Here is an 11099-nt window from a genome sequence, read left to right on the forward strand (position 1 = left end):
TGGAATCTTTCAGCTCTGCACCCAAATCCTCACGGAATAAGAGCATTCCAGGTGTCCGGTATTGACAATCCTCCATTTCCCATCCCAATTTTTCATGGAATAATGACATTCTGGGTGTCAGGAATTTAGGATCCACCATACGCCCTCCCAAATTCACACCAAATTCCCATGGAATAACAGCATTGCAGTTGTCAGGAATTGAGAATCCACCAGTTCCCCTCCCAAATTACCATGGAATAACTGCATTCCAGGTGCTAGGAACTGAGAATTCTCTTGTTCCCCTCCCAAATTCCCATGGAATAATGATGTTCTGAGAGTTGGGAATCTTGAATTTACCAGGTGAGAACTGTTAGGAATTGAGAAACCTCCAGTTCCCCTCCCATACTGCCATGGAATAATGGCATTCCCAGAATCAGGAATTCAGAATCCCTCATAAGGCTTCCTAAACTTCCATCCAATTCCCAAGGAATAGCAACATTCCAGGTGTCAGGAATTGAGAATCCTCCAGCCCCCCTCCCAAATTCCCACAAAGACCCATGGAATTACAGTATTCTGGACACTGGGAATTTTGAATCCTCCATTTTTCCTCCCAAATTCCCATGTAATAACAGCATTCCAGACATCCGAAATTTCATATTGTTTGTATGGTCTACCAAATTCCCATGGAATAACAGCCTCCAAGGCATGGGGAATTTAGAATTCTTCAGTTCCCCTCCCAATTTCCCAGGGAGTAACAGAATTCTGTGTGTCAGGAATTTGGAGTCCTCCAGATGCCCTTCCCATTTCCCATGGAATAATGTCATTCCGGATGTCAGGAGTTTAGGATCCTCCATTCACCTGCCACAAATTCCTATCATAATTCCATGGAACATCAGCATTCCAGTTCTCAGGAATTTAGAATAATCCACTTCCCCACCCAAATCCCCATGGAATTACAGCATTCCCAGTTTTGGGTATTTTGAGCCCTCCAGTTCCCCTCATAAATTCCCACTGAATAACTGCATTCCAGGCATTGTGAATTTACAGTCCTTCTGCATCCCTCCCAAATTTCCTGCCTTCTTCCCAGATTCCCACTAAGTCTTTGAAATTATAGCATTCCTAACATTGGGAATTTAGAATCCTCCAGGTCTCCTCCCAAATTTCCACTGAAACCATGGAATTAACCACATGCCAAATCAATTTGAAGTTGAAATCCTCCAGTTCCCCTGCCAATTCCCATGGAATAACCACACTTCAAACTCTGGGAATTTCGAATACTCCATTTCCTCTCCCAAATTCCCACCTAAACCCTGGAATAAAGGCATTCCAGGTATTAAGAATTTGGAATCCTCCAGGTTGCCTCTCAAATCCCCATAGCATAGCAGCATTCTATGCACTGGGATTTTCAAATCTTCTATATGCCCTCTTAAATTCCCACCAAAACCTTGGAATTACAGCAATCAGGGGGTAGGAAACTAAGAATCCTCCAATTCCCCTCCCTAATTCCCATGGAATCCTCCAGTTCCTGTCCCATACTCCCATGGAATAATGGCATTTGGGGTGTAAGGAATTTAAAATCCCCATATGCCCTACCAAATTCCCACCAAATTCTCATGGAATAACCACATTTGAGGTGTCAGGAATTTCTAATCCTCCAGTTCCCGTCTCAAAATCCCATGGAATAATGATATTCTGAGTGTTGGGAATCTTGAATCCCCCAGTTCCCATCATATACTCTCATGAAATCATGGCATTCCAGTTGTAAGGAATTTAGAATATCACCTAAGTCATCCCAAAATCCTACAAAATTCCCAAGGAATAAGAGCATTCCAGGTGTCAGGAATTGAGATTTCTCCAGCTCCTCTCCCAAATTCCCACCAAAACCATGGAATTACAGCATTCTTGGCAATAGGAATTTGGAATCCTGCAGTTCCCCTCCCAATTTTCCATGGCCTTGTGGGAATGGAATAGCATGAAAACAATTACCAGGGAACTGGACTGGCCAGTGTACCATGGGATACCTTCTCCCTCAGTTACAGGTTACAAACCAAACGAATGAATTGACAGGTAATCTTCAAGGACTATGGAAGCACAGACTCACTAAGGCAACACCCAATAACTCACCAGTCTGATACAGCACCAGGCTTCACAGATTGTTAGGCCGTTGCTCCCAAATTTAGGAATTGCACAGCTGCAACATGCCATTTCAAGCATCTCAGCCAAAATAGAATTGACTGCTAATTCAACAGCGGGTGCTTTAAGAAGACTACAAACTGAAACAAACTCAGTAAAAGAAGCAGTCTTTCAAAACCACATGGTGTTAGATATGGGAACAGTGAAATGGGAGGAGTTTGTATTCTAATTTATACCAGTTGTTGCACTTATATAGATCAGTCAGGGCAAAAGCTAACCACTGGCTATTTGGGCAGACAATCCTATAGAGCATGCCCAGGAAGCATGGCTGGAAAGTTCAAACCCGAGGAAGACTTATGAGCCTTCATCCAAAACGACCAGCAGAAGGCTGACAATCACCTCGTGCAGAAACCATGCACGTGTTCAAGGGCTCACATAGTCATGTCATTACAAAATATGTTGCAATATGAAAGATACCAAAAAATAATTTGCACATTAACTAAAAAACATATACAGGCTAGTATGGTGCAAAGAATGGACAGGTGATTTTGTTGTGGAGCAATGCCTGTCACTCCAGGTATCAAATAAGCAAATAACTGCCCCATAGGCCTCATATTATAGAGTACTACTGGTTTCTTGCCTAGTTTTCAGGCATCAGAATGCTGTGGATTTCAGCATCATCCTGCTGAGGAAAGAATTTGGTCCAAGCCTGCATCCCAATTTCAGACTGTACAGGAACACTGTGGACTTTTTCCCACTCAACCTGGAACTGTGCAACAGAACAGAAGTTCAGCCATTACAGCCCTGCATGGGAGAGACTTTAATTCATCTGGGAAGTGTTCTCCTAAGGCCTTGTGTGCAATCCTTGCTTGGGATCTATAATCAGAATTTGTATCCCAGGAACAATGGAATTAATTTAGCTATTCCAACATGTGTTTGCTGATGTTTGTCTTTGGAAATGGAGACAGTGCCTCTGTACAATCTAGTTGTACTGGGAAACTCAGCTGCTGATTCTGTGCTGGTGCTCCAGCCAATCCCTCCCATGAAAGAAATTATTTCAGGACTAAGAGCTTCTGCCTTCTGACAGATACCAAGAGTTGCCAGCAGTTGCTCCAGGTGCTCCTGCCAACAGCCCCTGTAGGAAGGAGCACAGCCCCCAGTGCACGTGGGCTTTGGCTCCCTCTGGCACAGAAGCCCCGGGGCACAGGTCTCTGGGGCAGGAGTGGGGCACCAGCGCTGCCAGGGCTCGGGGGGTGGCAGGTCTGCTTGGGCAAGGACTCTGCCACAGCCACTGATTTCAGTGCTCGCAGGGCCCAGGGGTCAGAGCAGCATCTGTGCCCTGGCCCATACGATCCTTGCCTGTGTCACAGACGTGGGTTTAGGATGGCCACTAGCCGGGACGTGTCCCAAGAAGGCCAAGCCAGCTTCTGTGCAAGGCCCCGTGCCCTTCCTGCTGCAGCTGTGTCGGAGCCCTGGGGACTCCTTCTGCTGCCCTGAGCCCGCAGAGCAGGGCAATGATTGCTGATGGTTTGAGCCATTCCTAAAGATCCTGTCGGGCTGTCTTAGACACTTGGGGTGAGGGATTCCTTCCAACCTGGGCCACTTTGGGTGGGCTGGGGGCAGGCCAGGGCTGGTGGCAGCGTGTGCAAGGGCCGTTATTGAAACGGTTCAGCATGGTCGCCATGGCATGGAACAGGACCGTTGGTGAGGTGTGGTGATATAAGAGCCAACGGTGACACGGCCACGGCACAGTGCTCGGAGCACACGACGGGATAGGACGGGACAGAGCGGTGCCGTGAGGAGCCCCCGCATAGCGCACTCGTTCCTGTCGGACCCGGAGCTTCTCTGAGTGTCACTGACTGTTTGTCTCACAGCTTTCCCAAGGCATTTCTCTTCCAGGTGCCCTCGAGGCCAGACTCTGGCATGGCAGGCAGATTTCTCAACATCTTCACAGTGTTTAGCAGAATAAAAAGGAGAGGCTCTAGAGTTCATCCAGCCCAACAGCCTGAAGAGCCGGAGCCATTTCAGCCAATGCAGGATGGTGAGTGGAGCAGCTGGGTAAAAGGGCTGAAGGCTGCTGCAACCTTGACCCCTCCCATCCCATCCCTTTGGGACATGCCCAGGGAAAAGACAGAAGAGGGGCCAGGCAGACACCCCAGAGTGCCCGTGCTCCATCCCCTGGAGAATCCTGGGGCTGTCCCTGCCTGGGGAGCGCAGGGCTGGGCCCTGTTCTCCGGCCTCTCCCGCAGCCCCTCAGCTCTGGCTGTGCTCACTCTTTGCCAGGTGCAGCCATGGACCGCACACACGAGCAGGACCCCACCGGTGTCCTCTTCCACAGAACAGCACAGGTACCTGCAGCCATCCCCACCTGGGCTGGGCCTGCTGTCACTGCTCAGCCCAGCACAGCGGTTGGAGCACCCCATGGAACACCCCTCTTTTCCTGCCCTTTGTTCTCCTGCCGCACTTCCAAATTTATCAAATACTTTTGGCAGGAAGTGACCAGCACCATGGGCACTGGGTCCATAGAAAAGTGTGAGGACTACACCACCAACACAAGTGCTGCCCTGCTTGACAAGCATGTAGAAGAGGGTTTGGCCAATCCCAAGCAAGTAAGCAGCCTGTGGCCAGGGTTTGATCCCCCTAAGAATTGGTTGGCCTCACAATTCACTGGGGCCTGCTGGTCCCTGTCAGACTTTGAGGACACCACAGTGTGGTGGGAAGGGAAGCACTTCTCTGGGGAAGCTGGGGACATTACTGCCTCTGGCAGCTTTCCAAGTCTTCCCATGCCTTCTTCAGGTGCCTGCCATGGTGAGATACATCCACCAGTGGCTCATGGCCAATGAGACTGATGAGCACAGGGTGGAGAGGTCCCTGCTGGATGTCACCGAGGCACAGCCCACTGATGTGGTGATGACTCTCCTGCGTGTGGCCCCATCGTGTGACAGGTATGGGACCCACCTGCCCAGAGGGCTCAGGGCTCACCAGCCCATCACTCTGTACAGCCTGTTCTAGCTCTGTCTGAACATCAGAGAGTTCCAGGGCCCTCTGGCTGCTCCCTTTCCCAGCCCTGGCTTGTCAGCACCCACCCCATGCTCCCTCCCTGCCCCTCAGGAGCCTGTCCCCACAGGGCTAAACTGCCTGGGTGCTGCTGGTGCGGGGCAATGGGCAGAGGCAGAGCTGGCAGCCAGCTCAGGTCCCTGCTGCTGCCAGGCCACGGTGCTGTGTCTCAAACTGCCCTGAGACAGAGTTCTGACCCTACAGAGCTGCTATGGCTATGTGGAAGACAATCTTGTGCTCGCCCAGGACTGCAAAGCCAGCGAGGTTGAGACTCCTGGATGTGCTGGGGAGCTGGCCAGAGCACAGCACGTGCACCTCCGATGGGGACACAACAAGAGTCTTTTCCCTGGCTGTGAGTTTCTGGAACTGGCCTTTGCTCACCCCAAGGCCACCCCTCCTGCAGCTCTCCACCCTCCTTCCCCCACTGAATCTCCCAGCCTCAGGTGCTGGGCTGAATCCTGGCCTAGGGGCAGCTTCAGGGGCACCAGGCCCGGTGCTCCCCCTGCGTCTCCCTTGGCCTCTCCCTGCCACGCTTGGGCCCTGCCACACGGATACCTCGGCACTGAGCGCTGTCTCGGGGTGTTTGTCCTTTGCAGGCAACTGTGGTGATGTGGAAGATCCTCCAGGAGCCCTGCATCCCACACATAATGACACTGTATTTCACTCGCCTATTTGTCCACCTGCTCTTCCAAGCGTACTTCAGTACATTGGATACACCAGAGGAGGTTGATAAATTGTGGAAAACGTGCCAGAAAGAACACGGCTTTGCTGCCAGCTCCAACAGGTTTTCCATCCCAGTCCTTCTGTCCCTGCCATGTCCCCAGGGCAGGAGCCAGTGCTCCCAGCGTGACCTGAGCTTTGCTCTGCACACAGGTTTGCACTGGAGACCCTGAAGTCCCTGCTCTGCCGAATGCAGTGTGAGGATGTGGTGACGGCAATGGAGCGCAAGTGTGGCTGGGACACGCTGCTGTCTGCTGACTCCCAGCACTATGCCGTGGGTGTGCTGGTCAGGTGAGACCCCACGCTCCCCACTCTTTGTGCTCTGTGTCCGGAGTGCCCTACACAGTACCCGTGCTCATGGGCCAGAGGGCCTTGTCACCGAGGCACAGCCAAACAGACTGGAAAAGACTGGAAAAGAAGAGTGCCCAAAAGAAGCTGCCTCCAAAATAGCTCAGGTCCCCTTGCAGCAGGATGGTGGGGAAAGACCAGACCTCTGGGAATCAGTCCTGGGAGAGGTTTGTCCCCCTGACTCAGACCTTGCTTTCTTTTTCCTCCTTTCAGAGCAATGCGCTCCTCATCTACACCCTTGTCTTCTGGGATTGCATTGCACCTGCTCAGCCTGCTCAACATGGAGAGGCCATGCTGGGATTTTGCTGCCCTGGCATTCATTGTGGAGGTGAGCCTGATGGCCAGCGCTGTCTCCCTGAGCTGCCTCCCAGCTCTCTGGCCTCTCATAGCCACACCTGCCTGGGCTGGTGCCTGTGCCCTGTCCTGCTGTCTGGGCCCAGCCCTGTGCGGTTCTGGGCTCCTGCCGGCCAGGTCCCTGTCACTGCCCTGTGCCTTTCAGGTCATGGAGTGCTTGGATGTGTCCAAATATGGGGCCAGTCTCCTGGAGATCATCTCAAAGAACCTGCAGAGCGAGTGCAGGGAGAGGCGTCACCTGGCGCTCAGATGCCTCATGTTGCTTGGCCCCATGAATCCCCCCATGGTGAGAAGGGAGAAGCTGCTGAAGCTCTGCCAGCAGCATGAGCCTGGGGCATGCAGTCGCTTGCGCATGGCTGGGCTTTGGGTGCTGGGGCAGCTGATCCCAGCTCTCCTGCCTCCTGGGTCAGCTGCCCGCGTTGTTTGGGACAGGCCTTTGGCCTCTAGGCCCTGTGGCAGCAGAGTGGCCTTTCACACAGTTGTCTTCCAAACAGGCAAAAAAATTGTGGAACCTGACTGACAATCTTGTGGACATCCTGCAGGAAAACAATAGCTTCATGGTCAGGATGACCATCGTTGTACTCCGATATTTGTTCCTCCACAATGGTGCCCCTGTACGCAGCCCCATCGCCCTGCGGCTGGCTGAGGCGCTCCTGCCACTCTTTGACCACGTAAGGCTCTGTGCCCCAGGCCACGGCCACCGACTGCGGCCCGGACACTTTGTGACCCGTGAATTTCAACGTTGGTGCCCACACGGGCCTGAAGGAACCAGTGCTTAGGACTTTTTTCCTTCCTTTCCTACAGCATGATAGACAGGTGAAGATGGGATCAATTGCTCTGTTTGAAGAGATGATAGGTTTACTAACGAAAAAGGACAGAAAAGCTCTTAAGACACCCGTGTGGCAGAGCGTGGTCCCACTCTTCATCTACTGCCACGATAAGAATCCGGATGTGGCAGAGGTGAGGACTCGTGGGCTGCCCGTGTCCCGGGGGGGGAGTTTTGCTGCCTCCTGCCCTGGTGTCTGGTGGGCTGCAGCCTCCTCCAGGCCTTGGCTCAGGGACACGGCTCCTGTGCCCAGAGCTGCGGGGACATCTCTGCATCTCTGCTGCTCTCCAGGTGTCTCGAACAGCGCTGCTTTGTGTGACCAAGTTCCTCAGGAGGAGGGATCTCATGCAGCTCGTCAATACAGCGCAGCTGTGGAAGTTGGCCGAGTGCCTGGTAAGGACGGCCTGGAAGCGCCAGGCTCAGGCTGGAGAAGCCCCCTGAGCGCGGTGCTCACTGTGTGCGGCTGCAGCTGTGGCCCTGCCCAGCGCTGCCCGCAGGGGCCGCACGGGCCCGAGCCGGGTGCCGATGGAGCCCCGGCCCAGCGGGGCTGTGGGGCGGGCCGGCACCGCGGCTCCCCGGGCAGCAGCCGGCCCTGTGCCCCTGCAGAGCCCGGCCGGCGGCTGCTGGCCGTGCCTCAGGGCTGTGCGGGCAGGGGAGGCCGGGGCCGGGCGCGGGCAGCGCCTGCCAAAGGGCCGGAGCCCGCCCTGACCCTTCGCTCCCGCCACTCTCCGCAGCTGGCAGAGGACAGGAGCCGAGCGGCCGAGCACCTGCGCCAGGCCCTGCCCTACCTGCAGAGCCCTCAGGAGCCCCTGCGAGCAGCGGCGTTCCGGTTTACGGGTGAGCCCGGGCTCCCTCCCCGCCCCGCCGCAGCTCAGCCCCAGCCCCGCCTGCTGCCCCGGCAGCTTCTGCCACCCGGGCCCGGCGCCGCGGAGCCCCGGCTGCTCTCGGGGCTGCTGCCACCCTCCCGCAGCCGTGCCCTGGGGCGGCAGGGTGCGGCAAGGGCCCGGGCTGAGCCCTGCCGGGCCACGAGGGCCAGTGGCCACAGGACTGGCAGTGCCGCAGGCAGGGAGCTGTGCCGCTGGGCAGAGCCGTGACAGGGTCTGTGTTCCCAGGGATGGCCAGGGAACTCATGAGGGAGAAGAAGGAAGAGCTGCAGGTGCTCAATGAGGGTGAGTGAGGGCAGTGGGCTGTCAGTGGGGCTGGCAGGAGGAGCTGCAGTCCCTGTCCCTCCTGCGGAGGGGTTTTGCTTCTTGTGTGAACGAGGGCTGGCGTGGGCAGAGCTCACAGAGATTTCTGGGATGCGGGCGGGGGGTTCGTGGCCAGCAACTTGATCCCGTTGGTCCCCTCTTGGCCATGCCAATAGCTGGGAGGAATGCCCCTGACAGGAAGATCTCCTCGGATTCCCACAGATTCAGGGCTTTGACACGTGGCTCTGTTCCTCTCTCTTCCAGCCCTTCAAGCGCTGAGTAAAGACAACAGCCCTTCCCATGCAAGCCCAGTAACTCAACTTGCATTCAGGCAAAGAGCTGCAGAACTACATTCACCTGATGGCTCAGACAAAGCAGTGTCCCTTTAACACCTCCACGTGCCACAGAAGACAAGACCACCTGGAGACCAGAGACCAGCTGGAGCTCCAGGCAGAGCTGATGATTGTCACAGCTCTTGTGGCTTCAGCCCTCTCCCTGCTTGTAGACAGCTCCCTCCCTCCAGGCCTTCAGACTGTGCCCATACCTTTTTTTTCCCCCTCCACTCTTTATCCCTTTTGACAGCTCCCTCCCTCCAGCCTTCCGAACTGTCCCATCCTTTTTTTTCATTTCCATCCCTTTGCTTTGCCATTCATTAGTAAACAGTTTGGCTTCTTCACTTTGCCTGCATCTCTGTGGAGCTAAAGCAGCACAAATCCAGAGCCCTGGGACTCACAGGCCCATCCTGCCGTTCTCTTCTGTGCCGTGTTTTGTGCAGAGACACAGAGGAACGAGGGCAGATCAGGTTGGAAGGGTCTCTGTGCTGACGGTCCAATTCCACAACACTGTGGAGTCAAGGTCTTGCTGAGCACCCTGAAGCCCCTGGATTTTAGAAGAGCCACCCTGAGTATGCTCTGAACCCAGCTGGGAGGGATTCCATGGCAAGCACTCATGGAGGGCAAAGGAGCTTGGAATGCTGGAAGGTTTCAAGAATAGCTTCCTGAAAGCACAGCAATGCTCCATCCCTGCACAGGGTCAGGAAGAGGGCAGAACCAGAGAGCATCAGGGCTTCACAGAGAGCTTTGGGTGTTCCAGAGAGCAAATGAAGCAGCAGCACAGTGCCTGAGAGTCGGACGCGTGACCGTGCCAGTGTCCGGAGCGCTGACAGGCAGTGCCGGGATCCTGGTGTGGTTCTGGTCCCCACAAGTGAGGAATGGCAGCCCTGCCTCAGACCCAGTCAGAAAGCCAAGCAAGTGGGACCAGAGGGAGGGCACCCTTCCAGTCTCTCCTGGGCATGGCAGCAAAACAGCCCCTGCTTCCTCCACCTTGTGCTTGGGGTGTGCTGGTGGCAGAGCCAGCCAGGTTGTGCTCTGTGTGCCAAAGGCTGTTCAGAGCCAGCATGGAAAGTGCTGCGTGCCCAGCACAGAGTCCTGGAAGGTGCTGGCAAGAGCATCCTGCAGGAGCAGGGCCTGGTCTCTGGCTGGGAACAGCCTGGTTTTGCTGCCGTGACCGCAGGCAGGAGTGTAGGCAGTGAAGAGGCAGCGGGCAGCTTGTGTTTGCAGAGGGCCTGGGGCTGCACGTCTGAACCTGCACCTGGGAACACACTTGGGGGAACACGAGCTGGAGCTGGAGTGCCTGTTCTGAAAGCAGTTTGTGCAGGCAGGGCAAGCAGGCAGGGTTGCAGGTTTCCTGCTGCTATTGGGGTTTCTAGTTTGTTTGTTGTGTTTCTGTTGGTTGGTGAGTGTGGGCTTTTTTCTCCCCCTTTATCACGTTCCTCAGGGATTCTTTCTCATTCTGAACTAGGCCGAAGGACGAGACTTCTGGTTGCTTAGAAAGTGCCATTTATTTTCTTATCTTCTACAGAAAACATGAGTTCTTGGAACAGGTATTGAAAGTGTGGCCAAAAGTCACAAGACTTACGGCTACAAGATCTTTTAAGGACTTATTAACATAAAACACTGCCAACGAGGTGATTTATGTTTCTATTCCAATACTAAGAAATTTCATCTAATTGGAGTGTGACCTTTCTAAGCCAATCTCATTCTAACACATAGATCTATTCTTAAGGCTAGTTTGTCACCTTTATACCTGCTTTACTCTTTCTATAGCTTAATCTTTATGAACTAAACTTTTTTCTACTTAACATGTCACTGCTTTAAGCTTTAAATCTACATTCTTACTTCTAGCACCTAAACTTGGAATCTTTTCCCAGCACCTCAGTTCAAGTCCTGTGTTCTTTTCCAGGCTTTGATTTACACACCCAACTTTCTGAGAAATTCTTGCATTCTGAACTCCAACTGATGAGCTTTGAGAGTTTTGTTAATAATGGCTTTTACGTGATTGAAAACTGCAGTTAGTACAAGCATATGTGACCGAGTAGAAGCCTCCAAAAAGGATGCATCTTTGCAGCCCCCTTCCTGTGTGTAATGTTTGAGCTTATCTGCAGTTCCAGAGGATGTTGCAGAAGAAGCCTGCCTGCAGTGTGAACAGCTGGATTA

At 53.8% G+C, this 11099-nt stretch overlaps 1 protein-coding gene across 1 annotated transcript; it reads left to right on the plus strand.

Annotated features, from left to right (window-relative positions):
- Nucleotides 1–6106: 6106 nt before the first annotated feature.
- On the plus strand, nt 6107–7858 carry LOC306815230 (uncharacterized protein; the record flags this gene model as incomplete). The annotated part of the gene is made up of 6 exons (XM_079331831.1): nt 6107–6180; nt 6451–6565; nt 6737–6877; nt 7086–7332; nt 7439–7551; nt 7709–7858. The coding sequence occupies 6 exons, from the start codon at nt 6107–6109 to the stop codon at nt 7856–7858; spliced, it is 840 nt and encodes a 279-aa protein (XP_079187957.1).
- Nucleotides 7859–11099: the final 3241 nt, after the last annotated feature.

This window comes from Erithacus rubecula (genome assembly GCF_903797595.1).
Source record: "Erithacus rubecula genome assembly, contig: scaffold_1094_arrow_ctg1, whole genome shotgun sequence".
Classification (NCBI taxonomy): Eukaryota; Metazoa; Chordata; class Aves; order Passeriformes; family Muscicapidae; genus Erithacus; species Erithacus rubecula.